General features: G+C 48.5%; 11 protein-coding genes across 11 annotated transcripts; 7 read left to right on the forward strand and 4 right to left on the reverse strand.

The window, feature by feature from the left end:
* Positions 1–2,864: 2,864 nt before the first annotated feature.
* Positions 2,865–3,551, forward strand: N7529_001720 (adenine phosphoribosyltransferase APT1; the record flags this gene model as incomplete). Its single annotated transcript, XM_057237251.1, has 2 exons — positions 2,865–3,345; positions 3,406–3,551. The coding sequence occupies 2 exons, from the start codon at positions 2,865–2,867 to the stop codon at positions 3,549–3,551; spliced, it is 627 nt and encodes a 208-aa protein (XP_057101938.1).
* Positions 3,552–3,885: 334 nt separating this feature from the next.
* N7529_001721 (gamma-glutamylcyclotransferase family protein) lies at positions 3,886–4,602 on the reverse strand (the record flags this gene model as incomplete). Its single annotated transcript, XM_057237252.1, has 1 exon — positions 3,886–4,602. The coding sequence occupies one exon, from the start codon at positions 4,600–4,602 to the stop codon at positions 3,886–3,888; it is 717 nt and encodes a 238-aa protein (XP_057101939.1).
* A 2,008-nt stretch (positions 4,603–6,610) lies between these two features.
* N7529_001722 (uncharacterized protein) lies at positions 6,611–7,123 on the forward strand (the record flags this gene model as incomplete). The annotated part of the gene is made up of 1 exon (XM_057237253.1): positions 6,611–7,123. One exon carries the CDS (start codon positions 6,611–6,613, stop codon positions 7,121–7,123), a length of 513 nt encoding a protein of 170 aa, XP_057101940.1.
* Positions 7,124–7,995: 872 nt separating this feature from the next.
* Positions 7,996–8,469, forward strand: N7529_001723 (uncharacterized protein; the record flags this gene model as incomplete). The annotated part of the gene is made up of 1 exon (XM_057237254.1): positions 7,996–8,469. One exon carries the CDS (start codon positions 7,996–7,998, stop codon positions 8,467–8,469), a length of 474 nt encoding a protein of 157 aa, XP_057101941.1.
* A 1,266-nt stretch (positions 8,470–9,735) lies between these two features.
* On the forward strand, positions 9,736–10,743 carry N7529_001724 (sugar phosphate isomerase/epimerase family protein; the record flags this gene model as incomplete). The annotated part of the gene is made up of 1 exon (XM_057237255.1): positions 9,736–10,743. The coding sequence occupies one exon, from the start codon at positions 9,736–9,738 to the stop codon at positions 10,741–10,743; it is 1,008 nt and encodes a 335-aa protein (XP_057101942.1).
* Positions 10,744–10,904: 161 nt separating this feature from the next.
* N7529_001725 (uncharacterized protein) lies at positions 10,905–14,245 on the reverse strand (the record flags this gene model as incomplete). Its single annotated transcript, XM_057237256.1, has 3 exons — positions 10,905–13,633; positions 13,708–14,069; positions 14,133–14,245. Coding segments are annotated over 3 exons (3,204 nt in total), but the record flags the coding sequence as incomplete, so codon positions are not given.
* Positions 14,246–14,768: 523 nt separating this feature from the next.
* On the reverse strand, positions 14,769–16,312 carry N7529_001726 (uncharacterized protein; the record flags this gene model as incomplete). Its single annotated transcript, XM_057237257.1, has 5 exons — positions 14,769–15,010; positions 15,065–15,227; positions 15,448–15,521; positions 15,800–16,096; positions 16,147–16,312. 5 exons carry the CDS (start codon positions 16,310–16,312, stop codon positions 14,769–14,771), a joined length of 942 nt encoding a protein of 313 aa, XP_057101944.1.
* Positions 16,313–16,921: 609 nt separating this feature from the next.
* N7529_001727 (WD40 repeat domain-containing protein) lies at positions 16,922–18,236 on the reverse strand (the record flags this gene model as incomplete). The annotated part of the gene is made up of 4 exons (XM_057237258.1): positions 16,922–16,974; positions 17,026–17,781; positions 17,841–18,024; positions 18,096–18,236. 4 exons carry the CDS (start codon positions 18,234–18,236, stop codon positions 16,922–16,924), a joined length of 1,134 nt encoding a protein of 377 aa, XP_057101945.1.
* A 284-nt stretch (positions 18,237–18,520) lies between these two features.
* N7529_001728 (TRAPP complex core subunit BET3) lies at positions 18,521–19,379 on the forward strand (the record flags this gene model as incomplete). The annotated part of the gene is made up of 5 exons (XM_057237259.1): positions 18,521–18,555; positions 18,612–18,620; positions 18,730–18,949; positions 19,002–19,193; positions 19,260–19,379. The coding sequence occupies 5 exons, from the start codon at positions 18,521–18,523 to the stop codon at positions 19,377–19,379; spliced, it is 576 nt and encodes a 191-aa protein (XP_057101946.1).
* A 313-nt stretch (positions 19,380–19,692) lies between these two features.
* On the forward strand, positions 19,693–20,421 carry N7529_001729 (uncharacterized protein; the record flags this gene model as incomplete). Its single annotated transcript, XM_057237260.1, has 3 exons — positions 19,693–19,719; positions 19,878–20,126; positions 20,278–20,421. Coding segments are annotated over 3 exons (420 nt in total), but the record flags the coding sequence as incomplete, so codon positions are not given.
* A 664-nt stretch (positions 20,422–21,085) lies between these two features.
* somA (putative cAMP-dependent protein kinase pathway protein (Som1)) lies at positions 21,086–23,617 on the forward strand (the record flags this gene model as incomplete). The annotated part of the gene is made up of 6 exons (XM_057237261.1): positions 21,086–21,559; positions 21,621–21,772; positions 21,848–22,839; positions 22,890–23,089; positions 23,147–23,389; positions 23,447–23,617. The coding sequence occupies 6 exons, from the start codon at positions 21,086–21,088 to the stop codon at positions 23,615–23,617; spliced, it is 2,232 nt and encodes a 743-aa protein (XP_057101948.1).
* Positions 23,618–24,168: the final 551 nt, after the last annotated feature.

The following is a 24,168-nucleotide window of genomic DNA, read 5'->3' on the forward strand; positions in this document are numbered from 1 at the left end:
GGATCTAGAGAGCATTCCCAGATTGTATAAATGTAACGCCTCCTGCTTGCCCACGTCTAGCACCGTATATGAAATATTCTCACTGGACATAAGCTTCAGACAGCTAGTGAGGCCGTTTCGGCGCTTCTGTGTGCCGTTATGGGACCCGCTAGCTTGGGAATTAAGTAGCAGTAGCAGAGGATTCGCATCCACCAGATTGGATATAGAGCATGAGGCTGGGGGAAAGAAGAGGGGGGAAGAGGAAAGTGGTGACTTGCTAAAACGGGAAGTATATAAACTAGTGGGTCCACCTGAACAGTAAGTAGAATCTTTTACGGAGCTATACAAATCAGTACCATATGGATAGATGATATTTCTAGAGGTGATATCCCACATAGGTAGGACGTATGACTATACTCGATAACGCTAGCAGTATTATGTGCCTAGGTGTACTTAATCTATTGGAAATTTCTCTCTCACTTTATTTCTTACTTATCCTTCCACTTACCTCCCGATGTCTCACTTACTGCTTACTTCATCTCTTAGTTAGCTCTCACTTTATTTTCATTTCACCATCTAGATTTTCATATGGTGTCACTGGGATCTACGTTATCTGACTGGAAGCCTTCTACTTCAAACACACCTAACAGACCATGCACAACCATCTCTATTCCGGACATAGTTTCGAGGGTTGTTTCTGACCCTAGAACGAAATCGGTGGATAAAAATCCTGCATGCAGAGTTGGCCGTAGAAGAAATACTAGCGGAGCTAGCAGAGCTACATGTAAAAGGCAGGTAGGCTTGTAGAGTTGAGTGGAAATTCGCTCATCAGACGCTCAGACTAAGTGATCAACATGCCACAATAAGTGACTTCAATTAACCAGGTGGGTGTAGATGTCATCGTCTGGAGGAAATTGGGCGCGGAAGATTTAGCCACCACATAGCTAGTCCAAGGCATTTACATTACCCAGCCGGATGAGGTGGGCGCATAAGAATCGCTAGCATAATTGCTTGAAGGCCAGACAAAGCGAGAGAGACCTTTTGGTGGGCTGACTATGGAGTTACAATGCATGGGTAATGGCAAGGCTAATAGGTCTTTTAGCAATCACACTTCCGAAACAGCTTTCGTGCGAGGGACACTGTTTGCGCAGACACCAACAACCGCCCCCTTTCCCCCGGTGGTTATAACTTCCGACCACAATACCTAAATCCGGAAGCCGCTCCCCCTTCCAGCCAGCTCACATAATGCAACCGAACCCATTACAGACGCTACATTGGCGATTCTAGCCCTGCGGCCGAGATCGGAGATGGTGGCCTATACTCTCCTTGAGATGGTCGGTGTACCTGTCACATCCGGGATTCTTAGATCATGGTCGAATCAATCAGGCGATTGATTCAAGCATTGGCCTCTTACTGTTCTCTTTCTATCTGTTCCCGGTCGTATCTCTTTCTGTTGCGGGTAATGTGATTCAATGGTTGAGGTAATGTTTTGGGGTTGATCAAGTGGATTACCATGAGCAAATATATATCACACGCATAACGGTGAGACTTACGCCACAACCATTTGTTTGACATTGAAATAGAAACCAGGGTGACTAGTAAAAAGAAAGCACCTTCAAGACCACTCATTAAAACTGATGTATCAAGCTTCGACTATAACTAAACTCGATATACAGGCGACGGGTAATATTTTTGGTTTATAAAGCATTATTGGCTGAACTTTTCTAACAGCCCAGGCCGGGCTAGCTCAATCGGTAGAGCGTAAGACTCTTAATCTTAAGGCTGCGGGTTCGACCCCCGCGTTCGGCTCTTCCTAAAAACCAACAGGTCTTTAAGATTACTTTTTTTTTGCTGTTTATTTTTGCTCAAGCAATTGATAATATCATAGGTTCTACAGCGAAACTATCATGGAAAACAAGTTGTGAGCTGTATTGTTTTTTCTGCTGTGTTTGTTCTTTTCCAAACGAGGGGTAGGATTACGGACCACTCTCTCGGTATCTGCACAACAGACATCCTGGTCTGCAGTAAGTACCCTGAACGTTTCAATAAAGCCACTCTAATGAGTTTCAGATCACGGAGTGGGATAAGATATCCCATTGGTCCGGCCTCCAGTGCCCAGTGTGACTATTGGCTGTACGTGTCAAGGGTATATATGTGGTCTGACCCAGCATATCGAATATTCCCGGTCTGGATGCAGTGAGTCATTTATGTTACACCAGTACCTCACATACCGAGAAATCAAAGCTTGGAAAGATCCAGACTTTCTTACACAAAGGAAGGTGAACGAGTCGGATGGAGTTGATGACCCTGATTCGTGTACCCTGAGAGGACTGAGCGCTAATCACTTCGCAGATCATGACGAACCCGCAGCGGGTCAGATACACAGTTTACTAGTTTGATATACTACGATTATTCCGTAACTAGATACTTAGATACTTAAGTCAGATACTAGGTGTTCTAGATTATGCATTGCGTGATACGCCTGTAATTTATAGTAACGCCATGAATGTGACCGTAGGATACAGTATACTTATCATGAATTGTGTAGATTTATATATAGTACTTTATAGAATATCAATATGAATATGATCAGAGATATCATTCTATAAATACCCACCTACATAGCATACATATACATATCAAGGTCCAGATAAGCATGAAATAAAGTAAAATAAAGATCTAGACCTATATTACCCCCGGGGGCCATTACCGTAAAATTGTAGTAGGTAAATATAGAGGGGCAAAATCACTATCTTATCGAAAACCCTAGCGTAATTTTCAACTTTCAATTTTCCCCTCGACGGGTTTTTTTTTTTTTTTTGTCTTTTTTAGTTTTCTACTTCTTCTACCCATTTCCCCTCTTCTCTCCCTCCTTCTCTCTCATCATGTCCTCCACCCTTCCAGATGCCTCCCCAGTTGCCGAAAAGGCCGGACAGCCCGGAAATCACGATGCCGCCAGCACCGCCGAACTCGCCAGTCTTAAGGTAAAGCTGCGCGGTGCCCTGCGCCAATTCCCGGACTTCCCCTCTCCGGGAATTTTGTTCGAGGATATTATGCCCATCTTCGCCGATCACACTCTGCATGAGGCCCTCATTCGCTCCCTGGAGCTGCACATTCTCGCCAACCACGGTGGCCAGAAGCCCGATGTCATTGTCGGCCTTGAGGCTCGTGGCTTCCTGATGGGTCCCAGCCTGGCCCTGCGTCTCGGTGCCAGCTTCGTTCCCGTGCGCAAGCAGGGCAAGCTTCCCGGTCCTTGCGAGACCGTTGGCTACGAGAAGGAGTACGGCCAGGACTTCTTCCAGATGCAGGCTGACTCCATCAAGCCCGGCCAGAAGGTCCTTATCATTGACGACATTATCGCTACTGGTATGTGACGAGCATTGATATCCAACACACATATACAAGAACAAGTACTGATTTCGATAGGTGGCTCTGCCTACGCTGGTGCTGAGCTCATCCAGAAGATGGGCGGCGAACTTATGGGCTTCATCTTCCTCCTCGAGCTTGAGTTCCTCCACGGCCGCGACAAGCTCCCCGCCCCCGTCTACACTCTCCTTTCCGGCCAGGCCTAATTTATACCACTGCCCAAAAAAACCCCCCCACCTCTTTCTGCGATCACAACCGGTAATAATGACCAAAAGCCCGACCCCGATCCTGCGGTGCGCATCTCGGACCCAATCGAACCTACTCGACTCGAGATTCAACGGAGCATGCTTGGAGCCTTGTTTCGCTGGTCGACGGCACCCGCCTCAGTTGGCTGGACCAAAGCTGCCCAGATTATCATCCTATATAGAATAGCTTCTTCAAATACAACTGATACGTGAATAGAACAATGACTTACACGTAGTTCTTCAAACTTTTACCAGTCTAATCTGTCTACCCGAGGTATACGTATGTATGCAACAGCTATTCCTCAGGGATGAATTTCCTTATAACCTCGTCTACCCAGCTTTGCGGCATCCCCAGCTCCACAGACTCCCGAATCCCCCGATTCATCCGCGCAATATACTCAAACTTGGGCTTAGACACCGTAACGCAGTTCTCATCAACATAAACCAAAACTTTCACTTCCCCATGCTCCCCATCATCCAACCACTTCACCACCTCCGCCTCAACAAACCACTTATTATAGCTCCCATCCCCCTGCTCCCTCGGCCGAACATCAACATCAACAAACCGCCCATCCGCATCCCCGGCATGCGTATCAATCCCCTCATACCCATCCAGAATTCTCTCATCCGCAATAACCATCTCATAAAGAACCCCATAAACCGCATCTTCAACCCCCGAAACCGGGATCTGTGGCGCAGCATCATCCTGACCGGGAACCCGCAGTCCAGCCGGCGGCAGGACATTCGCATATCCCGCTTCGCAGATTAGCCAGCGCCAGTGGGAGAGTTTGGCTATTGCAAGGGGTTTGCTGGATGAAGGGTCTGTAATGCAGCGCATGGCCATCTGCGCTGGGGAGAGGTTCGAGCCATAGGCGAAGTAGAGGTATTTTGGTCTTGTAGTTGGGGTGGTTGTTGGTGCGGGGATTGGGGAAGTTGCGGTGTGTCTTTCTGTTTCTGCTTCGTAGCTGGCTGGGGCTGGGCCTGTAGATGGGGTTAAGGAGATGTTTGGCATTGTTGGATTGAGGGTTGTTGTTATTGGATATTGGAGATTTTATATTGGCGATGGAGAAGGAAGAGGAAGAAGAGGAGGTGGAGGAGTATAAATAGTGGGATGCGAACTAGAGTGCGGAGTATAATAGGCTCGAGCTCTTTGCGTTCCTGGAATGAGTAATATTTCGAAATGCACTCTACTATGCTATACTATACTGATCCTATACTATACCATAGGAATATAGGAATATAGAAATACATTCCTCTAATATCTTAAATTTCAATCTTTGATAATAAGATACTACCGTTAAATTGTACACAAAAACAAGAAACAAAAACCAACAACAACAACGCACGTCATCGATGTAGGAGATTGCATATCAAATAAGAGTCACTTTAGTAATGTTGGAATACTATGACTGAGTTCGGCTGACCTCCGAAACCCTAAAGAGAGGCGGCTTGACTTGATGACTTCTCTCATCTGCCCCTTCATTTCCACCTTCATTTTTAACTATTTTGATCACTGGCAAAATGATCATAAAAGGGCGCAAACAAAAGCAAAAGATCCTTCAAACTTATGATCTCCCTAAGATACTCAAGTTCCCAGCAGAGATACTTGACTTCATCTTCGACAATCTCACAGCGGTAGACCAACTTTGTTTCGCATTAACCAGCAAGCGTCTATACGCCCATTTAACCTCCAAAAATAGGCACCAGTCTCTCCCTAAATTCCCCAGGAAGGGCCGTCGCCCCTGGCTGATTGTAAAGGCCAAGGTTGAAGAACAAGACAGGACGAAGCTCCTCCGCCGCCTAGAAGATAAGCGTTGGAAACTATGTCTTGAATGCTCTAAGCTACATCCAAATTCGGCCTGGAAACGCCCAAAAAAGAGAAAGCAGGATTGTGCTCATTGCGCTAAGCCCCTGGTGAATCGATGTATGCCATACGAAAGCCTCGTTGATTTGTGCCCTTGTACGAGCATCGCATTGAGCCACCGAGAACACGTACTCGATATGATCCAGAACTACAAAAGCGCCACGAGCACTGACAGATATGCGAAGCGATTACCCGGATTCATTTACAAAAGGCCCACACAGTGTTTAAACCATAAATGTAAATTCACCAGGCACGGTACGACCGTGATAACTCAAATCGAGCTCTATAATCTCAACAAAAACACTGTCCGGGACAAAGATTCGCTTCGAGTGTCCAATTTTTACGTGGTTGACTTTACAGAGAGTGAAGTTGCGATGAGACGTTGCCCAAACAAGGATGCCATTAAATGGCTTGAAGAATTCTTTGGCGAGTCTCATTCGTTGAATGGCTTCATGGACTGGACCAAGTGGTACAATAGATGGAGGTGGGTTGAAGTGACCGAGAAAAACCTCCATTCCGTCAAAATCAGGGTGGTCAGGAATCTGGGGTCTTGTAGATGGGGGTCTTCTAAACAGCCGCCTCATATAAGGCCAATATTAGAGATATTGTAATGGCCGTAAAATGGCTGTTCTCAGTTCGTACTGGTCAGAGGTTTCAATCACCACCACCCTTGCTTTTCCTGACGGCGTTAAAAATAATCAATTATCGAGATATTTGTTATCAACATCGTTTTTTTTCTCCTTTTTAAGTCGAAGTCAGATCTTCTCATCAAATGTTATACAAAATGAAGCAAGAGACAGAGCGTGTGATCGATGTAGGGAATTGCTCTTTGAATATGAGCTACTTTGATGTCAATTTTCTCAGATGCGTTTCTATCTGTAGAGCTCATCATAAGTTGCTCGTACTATAGACCTGGACTTTGCCATGATGTCAGTGCTAAAGAGCATAGGGTCTGATTGATTATGGGAAACCTCCGACGCCCTAGGTAGGAGCGGCTCAGAGCCCGATGACTTAACCGCCATAAATACATATGTATTTATTGCAGTTCCTAATGCACTTCAATTCCCCTTGAATTTGCTCAGTTTACCTTCAAATATCTGGCATTTCCGTTGAGAAATAAACGCAACGATTCAGCAACCTCACAAATATCACAAACATGAATGAGACAGCTGAGCTTCATAAGATCCCTGGGCCATACAAAATCCCAACAGAGATACTAGACCTCATATGCAATAGCCTCATAACTCCAGATGACGTTTGCCTTGCACTGACCAACAAAGGTCTTTACGCTCATTTCAAGTCCCTACTCAAGACCAAAAACCTGACTTTCAAGGAACTTCTACCACGAGGCAATTGCTTGTCGCTGGGCAATCGATTCTGGCTGCGCAAATTCCATGAGGAAAGTTACTTCAGGGATAGGCTACTTTATCGCCTGCAAGATTCACGTTGGAGATACTGCGCTGATTGTTCTATGCTCCACCCACCTTCGGCTTGGATCTGTCCAGCACAGAAGGACTCTGCCAATTGGGTGCAAGGGAAACAATGTGCGCCATATGCAGGCTTTATTGATGGTTGCGTTTATTCGTACACCAATTTGACCACCCGAGAGCGTCTAATCGATGTCCTTTGCAAGTCAGCAGAGACCGGGAGAACCCACGAAGATCTCTGAAGTATCAGCTCAAAAATCGGTATAGTTATTTCAAACGGCGTTTATATCACGAATGCAGCCAGGATGGTCCGGGTACGACCTTCAAAGCCTGAACCGAGGTTTTAATTTCCGTGAAAGAGCTAACTACCTTGAAGGAGCGGGGCGGTTATTCACTTAGAATGCACAACAGCTATGATTTCGATTTCCCATAAAAGGAAGATCTAGACACAGCGCTCGATTATGCGGACGAATGTAACTCCAGATTCTTTCGAGATGTTTGCCCGTTCAACTGTCTCCCGGCTGGGTACGACGAGGGTTATCACTACTCTGCGGTTGGAGGATACACAAGTGCCACCATTTCACTCGTCTCAGAATTGGGGTTTGGCGTATGGCCCAATAGAAAGAACACTCCCGATCGCGATTGAGCTGCTGTGTGCCCCAGCCACAACTTTGCTATTAAATGTGATGACCATGACCCTCACTCTTGCTATATGAACACAATGTCGAATCAAACAAGCGGGCCTCTTGCTGTTCCTTTTTAAGAATGTATAGCTTAGCTATATTCTTATTATTCTGGCTATCCCTACCTTCTATCACAAGTCTCTGAATGACAGCAGTTGTAGTATAATCAAATACACCCAATTCCTCAACAAGAGAGATAAATCAACTGCAAGAAACAATTGTATCAAAGCCTGCCTACTCCGGGACAAATTAGCGACTGAACCAATCAAATCCAGCATTCCCTGCGTTCTCCATATATTTACTCCATAATAACTAATATTGGGAGACCCAATGTCATATCGCTTTCGCATAATATACACAATCGAAATCTCCTTCTACACATATTCTCATTGTGCGAAAACCCCCAAACCACAGTGTGATCTATATCCAAGATGGGCCCCAACGAGAGACAAGACCATGGGATAGAAACATTATCAATCGACTCCCCAACCCACATCGCCCTCGAATACCCCGAAGGCGGCCTAGCCGCGTGGATCGTGGTCGCCGGCGCATCAATGATGCTAGCCTGCACATTCGGCATGATGAGCACAGTGGGGGTGCTGCAATCGCACTGGGAAACGCACCAGCTAGAAGGCTACAGCTCAAGCACAATAGGATGGATACCGTCTGTTTTCATATTCCTGAACCTAGTGCTAGGCCTACAGATCGGGCCGATGTTTGATCGGTACGGGCCGCGATGGATTATGCTCGTTGGCTCTGTCCTCTATACGCTCTCTATATTTCTTCTTGGGTCTTGTGAGAAGTATTACCAGTTTATGCTATGCTTAGGTGTGCTTGGGGGAGGGGGCAGTGCGCTTGTTTCGACGCCTGGCATGGCGATTTTGTCGCATTGGTTTTGTCGATGACGGGGCACTGCTACCGGGGTCGCTATGGCGGGGTCGAGTCTGGGGGGGATTACTTTTCCTTTGATTTTGAGGGCTGCGCTGAAGGGGCTGGGGTGGGGGTGGGCATTGAGGATTCTAGGGTTTATCTTCTTGGTTTTTTTTTCTATCGGAAACGTTTGTGTTAGGAGTCGGTTACCTATGAAGCGGAGAAAGGGGATTGTTGATGTGCGGTGTTTTGGGGATTCGAGGTTTATCTGGACTACTGTCGGTGCTTTCTGTATGTGATACTTGAGCAAATACCGTTGGATGAATGAATGGATGCTCACATTCGTACAGTCAGTGAGATTGTGCTATTTACATCATTGGGGTTGATACCGACATATGCATTATCTCAAGGCTTTGGTTCCGAGACTGGTGTTTACCTCTTGGTGGTGTTGAATGCGTGAGTCTATACCTACTCTCTCTTCTCTGTCTTTCAATGCTAACACAGCTCAGCGGATCTGCCTTTGGTCGATGGCTCTCAGGAACAGCTTCCGACTACTGGGGACGCTTCAACACCATGACTGTAATGATGGCGATAACCACGATGTTCATCTTTATTCTGTGGTATCCCTTTGGCCATTACATCGGTGTCCTTTATCCTTTCGCATTCCTTCTTGGGTTTGGAACTGGAAGCATCCTCAGCTTAACTCCCGTCTGCGTCGGTCAAATCTGTAGAACTGAAGAATTCGGGCAATGGTTTGGAATGTGTTATTTTGTTGCCAGTTTTGGGTAAGTCGTGTCGTGCTGTATTATATCCTGGTGATTGAACACATCTGACACTTGGATAGTACTTTGATTGGAATTCCTATTGGCGGACAACTACTCCAGGTAGCTGGGCCTTCCAGGTTGGTTGCTTTTCTTGGTGGTATACTCGGGCTGGCCTTTACGAGCTTTGTTGTGGCTCGTTGGGCATGTTTGGAGTATCACTGGAATTGGCAGGTGAAAATTTGGGCCAAAAACAGAAACTGCTCACTATTTTTCTCAAAAGCGTTGTGGTTCAGTGTATATAAACCTCTTGAGAGTGAAAGAGGGTTACCCCGGATTCATAGTTCCAACCGATTGACGATCACTATTTTTCGGTGATCAAAGACCGAAATACTCCACTCCACACTCAGGAACATCAAGTCCACATTGAAGACATCATCGAATGGATTGAATTGCGGGGTGAAACTCATACCGGAAACCGAATTCCGCATTGGGAAATATATCAACTTCAACTCAAGCAACAAGATCTAGATTCCAACAATGCTCTACAAAATGGCGTCCAACAAACTAGCAATCTCCAGTATCTCCATCAGCCAATACCCAGGCCATCTATTAGACCATCGGATCCGTGCCGCCGCAGCAGGCGGCTTCGCCGGCATCGAAATCGTCTACAACGACCTAGCAACCTACGGCCAAGCCCAAAACATCCCAATCCAAACCGCAGCCCAAAAGATCCGCAGCCTCTGCCAAACACTGGACTTCAAAGTCCTCTCCCTAGCCCCCTTTGAAAACTATGAAGGCGCATCAAGCCCCCTATCCCAAAGACTCGCCCTAGCGCAGCACTGGATGGACATCGCCCGCATCCTGGAAGCACCCTACCTCCAAGTCCCCTCGATCTTCGCTAGCGACTGCAGCCGCGACGAAACCATCATCGTCAGCGACCTCCAGCGTCTCGCGGACCTCGGCGCCTCAGCCAAACCAACCATCTCAATCGCCTACGAAGCCCTATCCTGGGGCGTGAACTGCTCGACATGGGAATCCGCGCTAGATCTAGTGAATCGTGTCGACCGGCCGAATTTCGGACTCTGCATGGACACGTTCCACGAAGGGACGCGGATCTGGGGCGACAATGCCTCGCCGAACGGTAAGCAGATGGACGCGGATTTACGGCTGCGGGAGTCTCTTGCGCGGTTTGTGCGCGATTGTCCTGTCGAGAAGATCTTCTATGTGCAGCTTTCTGATGCGGAGCGGTTCGATCCGCCTTATTCGGCTGAACATCCGTGGGCGGTGGTCGGGGAGGCGAAGGAGTTTACGTGGTCGCGACATGCGCGACCTTTTCCGCTTGAGCGGGAGTTGGGTGGGTATTTGCCTGTTGCGCAGATTGCTCGGGCGTGGATTGTTGAGAAGGGGTTTAGGGGGTGGGTTTCTATGGAGGTTTTTGATCGGGCGATGAGGGATGGGAGTGTTACTCCTGAGGCTGCGGCGAGGAGGGGCGTTGAGTCTTGGAAGAAGCTTCAGGTTGAGATGGGGGATCGGTCGAGGTTGTAGAGTAGAGCTCTGCTAGATATAATATAGGTTCTAGATGATGAAATGAAATGAACATGAATTGATGAATGCGAAGTTTCTTGACTATATTCAAGTCTAGACTTATGTACAGCAAAAGACTCGAACATGATGAGTATTGTTCCAAAGGGTATATATTATGAAAATCAAACAATATGCAGATTCGTGATGGGGACACCACGCGAACGCATCGTATATCGTCTCTTGACTCCGATACCGCCGGCATGACGGAGGAGCTGGTATGTCTCGTCGCCACCGCCAACCATCACCATGCTAATGAGATAGTTGCGTGGGATTCCACTGGCAGTCATCTGGGCCTCGTCTAGGTGGGGGCGGATGAGGGTGGACTCGGCCCGAACAGCAGCGAGAGAAGACCGAGTGCCCTGTGGTTCTGTGTTGGGCATGTCGTTGTCGTATGAAACCACAACTATTAACTTCAGCGCGTTGCGCGTTGGCCGGTATGCGGGGATATTGCGGAGTTTTTCGGAGAAGGTGCATCCGCCGCGTTTTATGACGAGGACCTCGTGGTGCTGGGCGATTTCGCGCGGGAAGCTCTCATTGCAGAGGTCATCTGCGAAGTATATATTTGACCATGTGAGAGGTTTGGTGGATTGGCTGCCGAATAGCGATGTGGTGATGGCCTCTTCAATATCGGGTAGCATGGCGGATCCAACACCTGTGGAGATGGCGGCGGGGAGACTCAGACGCAGTGGAGCTGGTTCAGTCGGTTCGTCGCGGAGTAAAGACGAGACCGAGTTAACCAGAGACGACAGCATGGCTTTTACAGTTGAGTCTGGGGAGTCGATTGCGGCATCAACAGCGGAGGCGGGTCTGTGGCCGACGGAGTCTGGCGATTGCGGATACTCTGTTTGAGATTGTTCATCTCGCGGAGGAGCCGAAGCATTACGTCGGCGAGAGGGCTCTGGGAGAACGTCAATGACGAGGTCAAGCATGGTATTGTCGCGAACACGGGTGAAGTTCGGATCATACGGATCGACGACATCAAAGGTGATCTGGCGAGAGAGATATACCTTCTCATCTTTGCCCAACGGCACATTGTTGATCACTTGTACCCGGTATCCGTCTTCTTCCTCCCCGGTCGTGGGCGTCGGATCTCCTAGTCTTACATCCTGCACCATACTCAGACGAAGTCCTCCGATGGTTTTGACAAGGATCCCGTCTCGCACTCGCTCCAGTGCTCCTGGTCCTAGGTTGACACCGCCTGGGAGCGATGGGAATGAGATGTCAAGCGTGGGTCGAACAGCCATGGGGGCACTGGTGGCATTATATGGCACCAGCTGCGGAGGTAACGTCCATGGGTAAAATGTGTAGTTCGTTGGGGACGAAAGATCGGCCACAAAGACGCTTTGATGTTCGGGCGAGCCTTTCAGAATGGGACCCTGGGTTGCTTTGCGATCAGGCATCAGTTCCAAACGTGCCAATGTGGCAGCGTGGAAAATATCTGAGCGGGACGCAGTCGAGGATACACCGAAGAACAGCGGGGGTGTGATTTGACATACCCCCGGTGGGATGCGCTGTTCGTTGGACGGCGAGCGCTGGCGAGGCGGCGATGTTTTCTTTTTTGGGATTATGAGAGGGTGACCTTCAGTATTGAAAACCCACGGGGCATCGATCTTGTTGAGCGGGTGATTCTGGTCGAACAAAAGATAGAGGTATTTGGCTGTTTCACCGGTAAAAAAGCTCTCCATGCGATCAATCAGCTCACCAGTCAAAACATTCCGAATTCCAGCCCAGCCACACTTGGTCCAGCATCGTCGCTTGAGGTCGCTGAGAACCATTTCTCCAACATGCAGATACCAGGGATCTTGAGTTGCGCGATAAATATAGTAGTTGGACTCAATGAACTCTGGCCGGCCTCCATACCACGGCATACCATTGTCAATGTCACCAGTAGCCACGTTCCACCGCTCAGGGATGCCCGAGTAGCGGGTCCAGATGGCAGTAGGCAGCAGATGGATCTGGATTGCCTCTTCCACCTTTCCATCCAAGGCGAGGACACCTGGATAGAAGGCGCTCAAGCTATCGATCCAGAATGCTCTCGTGGCACCGGTGACCACATCACCCACAATGAGATGGGGATGCTGATATCCCTCACCTCGGAAAAGATGGCGATTGATAGCCGTGTGCGATTCTTCCCAGACCTGCCGGAAGGCCTCAGAAGTGTGCTGGTAGTCCGTCAAAGGCACTTGTGCATAATGAGAGTCCATTGCCGCCCAGGGGCTTTCAAGATCAAAAGGCACACGCTCCCCTTCAGAAAGGAGGACGGGAACCTTGACAGCATATTCGTAGAAACTGTCAATGCCCGCGCCTATTCCAGTCCATGGACCAACCCAATTGCCAGACTCCACATTGATACCGAATCCAAGTAATCCGATGTCACTCCGGCGGTCCCAGACTGCCCAGAAAGCTCTTTTACCGAGGTCTTCGTACCGCCCATCCCCAGTCAATCGACTGAGAACGGTCAGTTCGAGAACCAGACTGCCCGCACCGGCACTGCAGTTCTCTGCCGGTTCGCTCGACGAAGATTTATCTTTGCGCTTATTCTCCCCTCTTCGGGCATTGGCGTTCAACGGCGCATTCTCATAAAAAGGTATTCCGTGACGCAAATTAACCCTAGGGTAGGGAAGGCCGGTCTCCGTGTAGAAGGCAGGAAGCAAGCGATGTGCCAGGTCAACGGCCAGTCGAAGCAGTTGACCATCATATATAAAGCCATTCTTCCACGGAATGCCATGATCCTCCTTTCCAAAATTGGTTTTGTCCCACGCGCTTGCGAAAGCCGTTTCTCGTTCCGCGGGCTCGTATCCAGTGATAGGCAATTCGCCAACGGCAAAAAGATGGGCGCTTAGCAATCCACCTAAACCAAATTAGTATGAGACATAGTATAGTCATAACCCGCCCCTGGTGGAAGTGAACAATAGAAAAACATACCGAGTCCCCGAATCACAGTCTCAAATAACTGGACTTTGCTATCCAAATCAAATCCCCTAGATCTCTCGCCCTGACCAGCAGGGCCATCGGATCCATCACCATAAAGCCTAACGAAGTCCTGAATGCCATCCTGAAACTGGGCCAGTGCCCGCTCGCCGCTATCGGGACTCGAAGAGAGAATTGCCAACGTCGACAAACTGTCAATCAAAGTCAAGGAGTAATTCCCCAGCACGTCGTTATTTTCGGGGTTTTTCTCGTCGCGCACGAGGGGGCCGCAGGTCAGCGCGCGCAGTTCGTCTTCGGGGAACGCGTAGTGGAGGTAATTATCGAAGCCATGGAAGAACATGCGCTCTGTTTCTTGTCTGAGCAGCATTAGCACACATTATCATATAAATGTAATAATAGGTACTGGGCAAGGTACATACCTGAGTTCGTTGACTTGACTGTCTCGCATGCCATGGGCAAGGGTTAGCCATAGCGAGAGGAGGATGGCCCAGAGTACCATCGTCCCGGAGAGGTTGAACATTAGGCTCCGTGGACTTCATGGACTTCACGGAGCGATAATCAGCGTAGGGTCATGAATGGGCGCCGACTGGCAGGAACCTTGCAGCCCTCGGGAATGTAGAAACGAGGTGGAGATGGGAGATTCGGCCAGATAAGCCCTTTTTTTTTGCCGCTGATTGCATCATACGGTCTTTTGTTTTTTATGTGGCATATTGTATATTTATTTTCAGTTATTGTTCTAGTCGATTTTGTATTTGAATCAAGAATCTACAAATTCCAATAAAGATCAATGAAATTCAAATTCATTTTAGCAAAGAGCGTAGTGGAGTAATCATAGATGGCTTACAATCTGATTAGACCTGGGCATATTGATAGAAAACAAAACGCCCAGCGAGCTTTAGAATTAGAAAACGATATAGCAGACCTTGTACCCCAATCTGCAAACCGCGAAAACAATGGACACACCCCTCGATTTGTGAATAGTTCAGCTATTGTATTGAAATATCCTGCTGCTGCGGCAGCAATATGCTGAAACCCAGTATCATGGGCTTTCGAGTTCACTTCGGCAGGGGAGTCTTCTCCTCAAACACGGTAGGCATTGGTGGAAGAATGACTGTGACAGGCACATCCCTGATGATATCGCAACCTCGACCGAGCTTCGTTCCACGTCGTTCGGCTTGTTTTGCTTTCCAATCACCTCGAATGGCGCGCCAGAAGCAATAAATTTGAACACAAAGCAAAAGAGCCGAAAGCAGAGCGAGTGTAAAGCTCACGGTAGTAGGGGACTGCATGTATTTGTCTGCCAGGAGTTAGCAAAGAGGGTCTAAAGAAACAGATATTGGAAGTGATTTACTGGTTTCGTTGATCATCCAGGCAAGCACAGCGCAGTGGTAAACGCGTGGCGTCCATGTTTCCCCCTGTGGTCGAACGTTCGGGCGCAGCTTGATGCGTCGAAAGATGGCTGTGTTATCATTGATGAATTCGACCTCAGAGTTATAAGGAACACCAAAGGCAATCTTTGGACAAGTAGACATGTTCGGTTATTCCAAAAAAGTTGATGACATGCAAGGTTGGCACTTGAAAACTTGGAGCTAGTACAAGAAGCGAAGAAGTGAAGAAGCGAAGAGTTGAAAAGGTGAAGAGGTGATGTAAAGTATAAAGGGAAGAATGAAAGAAGTCAGAATTGCGCCTTCCAATCTTGAGAACTTCACAAGTGTTCCCAAAGTATCTTCACACCCGTCGAGGCAACATAGTGAAATCAAGGACACCAAAGTCAAGAGATGGGATGGATTTAGTGCGTAGGAGATGGCCTAAAGAGAGAATAAATTGATTAGTCTTCAGTTCCTTCGGGTGTTGGAAAGTCGATGTCTTGGATATGAAGTAGTTCGCTGCTCAACTTTCACGGTTGAAAGAGACCAAATAAAGTGAAAAAAGTCCCGAATACAAAAGAGAAAGGCTTGGACAGCGTACCTGGATATGACATGTTGCTAGACTTGCCTTCGCGGGATGTATTTTGATTCCCCTAGACGCACCACGGCAGCTATATTGATTGGCAATGAACACGGGGTAAATAGTCATCATAACGTACCAGGCAGTGGGGGAAAAGCTTCGACCTCATCCCACATCATTGTACCAACATCTTCCTCGTTTATAGCCCGATATTCAAGTATCTGCGTGCTCTCGGGAACAAAATCATGACCGGCGCTATCCATGAGCTTCTTGGGCCTCGAGCCGCAAAGCGTTTGAAACAAAGAGATCTCTGAGTTGCGAGATATTCGCAACGCGCAGAAAAGCTCCAATACGAAGAAGAAAAGCCAAATAGCGATGAAACCATTGGCTGAGCCGGTGGGGAGTTTGATACCCCCAGCATATATGAAGTAAAGCCCTATTGGAATTAGCAACGAGTGAAAATCATGGCAAGCCCAGTAGACATACAACAAGAACCGATAGAGGCGTTAATGGTTGAAACGATGTGGAAGCATTGTTCCCATATCTTCCATGGCGGCTTTTGATGGGGAACCAGTCGGCCACTTGTATATTTGACGACGTTATTACCGACCTTTTCATCTTGGTAATAGGCAATTTTGATGGAGGATGCCATAGCGAATTGACGACACCAAAGAGAGACGATGATAACTGAGTGGCTTGGTGATGGTCCTGAGGGGGTGCAGTTGATTCGGAAAGGAAAGTTCGATGTCGTGGATGTGACATGGCTCAAAAGTCAAGAGTTTGGAAACAACGGGTATATTCTATCCAAAGGACTATACACCAACATAGTAAGTATGCAGCAACCCCAGAAAGAGCATAGGAATATGGCAAGTGACTCAGTTCTCGACTCACAGGAAGGAATGCAGTCAGAGGTGCTTAGCCTAAAATGATGCTTTTATCTAGCATAATGCTGTACCTCTGAATGAACCATCTCTTCTCCTTCCTCTTTTATCCCCGTTACAAAGGGGGTACCAAATCTGTAAGAGAATAGTGCTCGTCGAAAGCAAAAAAACTGGAAGTAAGAGCACAGCTCCTGCGTTGCAAATTTCTTAGTGTACAATTCATTCCATATGTGGGATAAGGCACAGCTCAGAGGATACTCCGACTGTTAGCTATATATTTTTTTTTCTCGAGACCAAGCTAATCGAGTGACTTGGTATGTCAGGTTTGAAAAGATGAAATTGACGCCCGCTTATCTTCATTATAACATTATTATTTATGCTCACTTGCCCAGCTCTCCAAGCATCAGGTTCCTATCAGATGAGCAAGAAACAACTGTGAACATGGTTAGATATGGTTGTTTTCTATCAGAGGGGATAAACTCACTGATTGGCTCATCGTTGGGGGAGAAGCGGACGTCATTGACAGTTCCCTTGTGCCCGGGAAGCTTGTACAGCAATTTCGCAGTCTTAGCATCCCAGACAACCACACTTCGATCACCGCTGCCTGCGGCAATCTTCTCACCCTTGGGATCCCAACTGGCGCGGATGAGGTTCTTCTCCAGGCCGACAGGAGCGCCATCGAAGGTTTTCACTTGTCGGTTAGTCGGTGCGAAAGGACGGATGTCCCATGTGCGAACGGTCGAGTCGTGTGAGTTGGACAACAGAGTTTGTGAGTCGGGAGAAATTTGTAGAGATGTGACCGTATCTGTGTGACCGGTCATGGAGTAGACAATGGCCTTCTTGCGAAGATCCCACGCGTGGATAGTGTTATCAATACCGCCGCTGTAAATTTCGTTACCTGCCTCGGACAAGGCTACTGCGGTGATGGGGAGCTCAGTCTGAAGGTAGTCCAGAGCATCCTTCTGCCGAGGGTCCCAAATACCAATGTAGCCGTCATCACTACCACTGACCAGCAGTTCCTGGCCTCGTTTGCTGATATCAAGACAGTTGATAATCTCTTCGTGACCCACGTGACGGCGCACTCGCTCTCCGGTTTCAACGTCCCAGCTTCCCAGCGTCATATCTGCGGAGGCGGAGAACAAAGCCCGCGAATCGCGCGACCATTGAAGGTCCAGCACGGCGCCTCGGTGGCCGTTCAATTGGCCGTAGTTTTCGCATTGTCCGTATGTGTTCCAAAGTACTATTTGCGGCCTTGATCAGCAGGTATTCGAGGCCGTTTTCATGAAAGGTCAGACATACAAATTGAACGGTCCATGGAACCAGATGCAATGTGCTGGGCAGTGGGATCAAACCGAGTTGCAAAGATTTCACCGGAATGTCCTGGTAGAGCCTCAATGTTAGCGCGTGTATAGAAATTGATTGGCGATAGCATCTCACCTGTGAGCTCCATGATGGGAGCATCTAGCCCACTTGTACGAGGGACCTGCGAGATCAAGTTAGCGACTGTTAATCACATCAAAAATCTCGAGCTTGATGTGTCCCATTGGCGCATACAGATTGAATCAGAGCTCCATTCTGCGCGGAGCCTTTGACCAGAGCGGTTCCTCCATTAACGGCATCGGCCTTGTTTCGCTTGACCACAAGCTCGTGGGAGGACCCGAAGGCATCGGTGGCAGGGCGCTTTTCTCCAGACATGATCAAAGCAGGCGCGCGGAGAGATTGTAAAAAGGATTGGGTGTTGACCAATCGCGACTTCGAGCGAAAGTGGTGGAGAGCAAAAGTTGGCGAGAGCTACGGGAAGAACGATAATCCCACTCTCGGCGGTGAGTGGATTGTTTGTACAGTCAACTCCAACAATCAACTGACTCCCCGCAATCACTGATCAACTGTTGAGTTATCGTATTTGCTTGTGCTTTTCTGCAAGCTATTTCGTTCTTGAGTGTTATCACCAAAAAGCTCTCTCGGAGCCGGATCTTACAATGTCGTCAAACAAAACCTCAAGGATAGGAGAAGAGTAGGTTCGGGCATCTTAGCTTATGAACTTTATGCTAACTTATAACTTTCCTGCAGAATTTGGAAGTCAGTTAACCCAAGCATCCTATCACTGGAATTGAGAGGCTATTGTCAATTGACCTGGCTGTGTTGCCATCCTCGAACCGAAACTAACCAACGCCTTTCACCTGCATAGAACAAGAGTCGATAAAGTCAATGCGGAATTGGTCACATTAACCTACGGAACGATCGTTGCGCAATTATGCCAAGATTACGACAGCAACTACCAGGATGTCAACAAGCAGTTGGACAAGATGGGATACAACATCGGAATGCGATTGATTGAAGACTTCCTAGCGAAGTCAGGCGTTGGTCGATGCGCCAATTTCCGAGACACCGCCGATATGATTGCCAAGGTGGGTGTGGCTCTATACGAATATAAGGGGCTCTATGACTGACATTCCGCAGGTTGGCTTTAAGATTTTCCTAAACGTCACCCCAACGGTGACGAATTGGACCAGTGACAACACCCAGTTCTCTCTTATCTTCGAAGACAACCCTCTAGCCGACTTTGTGGAGCTTCCAGATGATGGGCGGGCCCAAGATGAGCTCTGGTTCTCCAATATTCTATGCGGCGTTCTCCGCGGATCACTGGAGATGGTAAGTTCCCCGATCAATTGAGTTAGGCTCCCTTGTTCTGGGTCCGATCACTAACCCGGATTCCAGGTTCAAATGCAGATCGAGGCACACTTTGTTAGTGACGTACTGCGCGGAGACGATACTACCGAGATGCGGGTCTCACTCGTACGATATATCGAAGATGAGATGCCACCAGAGGAAGAGTGATATGCGCATTGACTACATGATTGGCGTTTTGGTGGTTATTTATTTTTTTTCCAGGGGAATCAACTTTTTTCTCACTTGTAGGTAATTAGTCTTTATGATGTATCCTCGCGCTGAACCACGCGATTTATTACTGGCATACAATAAGTTCTCCATAAGCACAAATTTGATTTCTAGATCAGGGATCTATCTAGTTACTTACATATGTAGGCAATAATATTCGGGAGTTACCTGCTTAGTTGATGATCATTCCATATACAATGTAAATTGAGATTGTATATAAATTGCATGATTATCCTTTTTTATACACGTAGATCTCGGCGACACTGCCGGAGTTTGGTCTGTATGGTAATAACAGAACATGTATTGCCTTTGGACTGTATAGCTCAGTCATGTATATATCATTGTAGTGACTAGCTTAATCTATAGAAAAAGCGGTTAAGGGAACATCCACAGAACAGTATTTAGTATGTATTGTAAATTACAAACATTCATACCAAGTCTGTACCACTATCTCCGCCCCTCAACTTCTTGACATATCAAATTTCCTCTTCGCCTCTTCCCATCTCTTTTTTTCCTTTTTTTACCCCCTCAGCTGTTTCAAGACTTGCTGCACTCCAATTGATCCTCCTATCGATTTGTTTTATCCCCTGGGATCGTTCGATCTTCTACTCAGTGGAAAAAAAAAAGGTAGTGGCTTTACCCTACTTTTTAGACTCCCGCTGGGATCCATCGCAGGGCCCATCACAGGTATCATATCAGACTTTCCCTTGTCTCTTCGTTTTTCTCAACATCTTTTCTTTCTTTATAAATGTTTTTACTTGACTTTTCTTTCTCTAATATTTCTCTCAGTCTTGTTTCCCTTTTTTTGTTGCAAATTCTCATATTCAATGGTTATCAGATCGGTGCATTCCCAGAAATACGCTTGACAGCGCCATCCCCAGCCCCAACTTCGGATCTAGTTGATCCGCTCCGAACAAGCGATTCTCCCGCAGAGCGCAGCGCCTGTCGCCGTACAGTCCCTCCCCCGGCTCCCTCTCACTGAATCCGTCCTCTTTTACTGTGAGATCCACATCTCTTGGACTCCCCTATCCTATTCCTAATCTGTTCGTTTGCCCCCTTGTCTTTGGGTATTTTTGTTCCTCTCTTTCTTTGTATAACTTTGCCTGGTGTTCTCCTGTGATTCTGCCCGATCGGGTGTCTGGCGCCGCCCTCCCCCCCCATACCAACCACCTCACTTGTGCGCTATTTCCGCCTCCTTGTACATCCTGTCATCGTCACCATTTAGACTGCGCACCTTTTCCATTACACTTGATCGTTGTTGAATCTTCTGGCAAGTGCTCACCAATTTCTCCAGCCAGAGACGTCGAGCGCACTTCTGCGCCTCCGAGCCTCGATCCTCTCGTTTTCCATCCCGTCGCGTTTTTAAAAAACGCCGCCAGTGAATCCAAAATTCCCATCGCCTGCCGTCTCATCTGGCAAATATACAACCGGTCGGGTTGCGCAGTCACGCACACGCGTCACTGAGCCTTCTATAAACCGGAAGCGTCGTCACCGGTTCATTCCAGTATATTTTCCCTCGCGTTGCATCTATAACCCCGCGTTAAGGCTTCATAGCCTGAAACGGTGGTCGCGCGTCGGAAGCTACACAGATTAGATTTGAACACCTCACGATACAGGCAAGGGTGGCTGCAGTTCCACCGTTCGCCATGAACCAGATGAATGCCGGGATGAACCCGGGGGTTGGGGGCCCTGTCGGTGGAGTTCCAATGATGAACAATGGATCTACGGCTTCTCGTAACGACAGTGCTATGACCAACCCTGAACTCATGATCAACAATCTCAACACGTATATCTATGATTACTTTTTGAAGCGTGGCTACCACGACTGCGCTCGCGCACTCGTGCAGGATGAATCCGTCAAACTCAACACGGATCCCAGCCCTAAGACAAGTCCCGGAAGTCGACGTGATGATGTCAATGGCATGGATACCGACGGCATGATGACTGATGGAAAGGATGAGAAGATGAAGATCCCCCATGATCTCCCTCGCCCAAATCTTCCTAATGAAATTCCATCTTCATTTCTGCTTGATTGGTTCAGCCTCTTTTGGGATTTCTTTTGGGCCCAACGCAAGAAGACAAATGGCGGTGATATCAGGCAATACCTCCAGCACAACCAGGTGCGTGAACGCTTCGTCCCATCAAGGGCGCAGACCAACGACTAATTATGGTGCTTTTTAGCAATTCATGCGTATGCGAGAACAGCAGCATAACCAGTTCATGCGCCAGCAACCCATGATGCCGGCCGCCCAAATGAACCAGTTGCGGAGGCAGAATGGCATGGTGCCTCCTAACCTGCAGAAAACAGTGCTGCAGAATAACACCCCTGGGCTGTATGCTACATTTGAATATTCTTTCCCATGCGGAATCTAGGATAGGGGTGGACATGCTAATGGGTTTGTCTATAGTACGCCACAACAACAACAGATGGCACAGTTCCAAAAGACCCAGCAGATGCAAATGATGCAACAGTTGCAACGCGAGCAATCTGAAATGGACATGGGCGGACATCGCCCACAGTCACCAGCATCTGCAGACAATGCCCCTTCGCCGTCGAAACGCCCTCGCCTTGAAGGCGCTGCCAACGGGCAGCAGCTGGCACCGAACGGACGCGGACAAGGACAAGGAATGCCCGGACAACCCCATCAGGCGATGATGATGCAGAATGGCATGCAGGGACGGATGAGCCAGGCGCAGCAGTTCCAGCAGCTCCAGCAGTCGGGACAAGCGCAACAGAAATCTATGCAGGTATATGCTCAAAACTTGGCCCTTCATCACTCTCGCTCAGCATCGAATTCCCAGGGTATCCCGAATGGTGGTATGATGAATCCCGGTGTTATGGCCAACCAGGCAGATCTGGTGCCGATGCCCGATGGCCAAGGAATGTACCCCCTACCTGGCGGTCCTGAGTACTACAATGCTGCCAACGGTCAGATGAACCAGGTCCGACCCGGTGGTATGCAGACTCCTGGACCTCAGCAAGGTAATCATGCTCTTCAAGATTATCAAATGCAGCTTATGCTGCTTGAACAGCAGAATAAGCGGCGTTTGATGATGGCCCGTCAAGAGCAGGACACCATGTCCCGCGGTGAGGGCCAGATGCCTGGACCAGGTATGCCTGGCGCTTCCCCAGGCAGCAGAACGGGTACATCTCCCATCCCCGACCAAATGAAACGTGGTACGCCCAAGATGAACCAAACTGGACTTCCCGGATCGCCTAGTGCCGGCGACATGTCCCAGCGCGGATCACCTGGATCCATGAACCTTAACGGTGGGCCAATGCCTCCGGAGATGGCTGCTCAATTCTTCTCTGGCCCCCCCAACATGCGACCCCCCAGTTCTAACCCTGCCTTCACTGGACCTCAAATGGGCCAACCGATTCCGGCCAACGCCGGCCAGCGTATGCCTAGTGGGCAATGGCAGCCAGGACAACCGCAGATGGCTCCGCAGCATTCGCCTGCGAACCAGACACAAGCTGGAACTCCGCAAGAACGAAGCGCGATGCCTCCGCCCTCGGCGCCAACTGCAGGCCCCAACGCTGGCCGCGGCCAGCCAGCATCCCCCAGACGGCTGGCAACGCGCCACCAACGCCCAACCAGACTAACAAGCCTGCTCCAAAGGGCAAAAAGGACGCCAAGGATACTCGCAAGGTTTGCATTAACCCCGATGTTGCTTATGCAATGCAAGTTTGCTGACTTCATACTAAGCGACCTACCAAGAAGGCCGCCGCCGCAGCTGCCGCAGCAGGCGCCACTCCATCCACCGAGGCCGCAGATATGGCGACTCCATCGACTCCCGTCACACCCCACGCTCCCGCCAACGCCTTCAAGAATGGAGCCAATGGAGCGAACGGGCCTGTACAAGCTCAGTCCCAGGCACCAGGTCCTCAGACTATGGTCCCGCCCTCTGACCCGAGCCAGCAACCCTTTACCGACCTCAGCATCCCCGATGTATGTCATGTCTTCTATCTTGTATCTGTTGTTTTCACACATACTGACCTTCTACAGGCTTCCGCTTTCAACCTTGACTTCAGCGCACTGGAAAACCCAGACATTCTGGAGAACTTCGACTTTGACACGTTCCTCAACACGGACGCCGATGCCACGGGCTTCGGATTCGACCCTAGTATATCTTACTCGGCCGACGGTGTTGAGACAGGAGCCGGCGACGGCCTGTGAACGTGTAAAAGTCTTAACGGTCCTTCAGGTGCTTCACCTCCGATATACCCTTGTTTGTACATTTGATCATTGCTCTAGTGCGTTTTCGCGGATACTCGACCTGTTCTGTTTTTCTCTCCCTGGATCTGTGTGTTTTCTCTTTTCGCGCATGTGGTTGAGATAGGCGTTGGGTGTACCTCACATCTCCCATTCCCTTTTGCTCGTCCTGTCCATCTCTCCCTGGGACTTGGACCGAGACTTTCTGTATTCGAAATTAGTGCACTGTGACCTACGAGTTTTCTTGGCTTTTTTTCTTTTCCTTTCTTTCTATTATTACTATTATTACTTGTGGATGTGGTTACTTAATTCCTTGCCTTGTCTGCATGGGCAGTTGATACTCAGTATGAAGTCCAGTTGCCTACGATCCAGTGCACTTTCTTTCTTTGATATCTTTTTTTTCTTTCCTTTTCTGTCCACTCTGCTCTCTTTTTCGACTTACAAATGCCGGCCGTTTCCTTTTTTTCTCTTTTGTCTACCAGCTTTTTGCTGGTCTTTGCTGTGATTTTCTTTCA

This window comes from Penicillium soppii, assembly GCF_028829465.1.
Source record: "Penicillium soppii strain IBT 18220 chromosome Unknown utg000002l, whole genome shotgun sequence".
Lineage (NCBI taxonomy): Eukaryota > Fungi > Ascomycota > Eurotiomycetes > Eurotiales > Aspergillaceae > Penicillium > Penicillium soppii.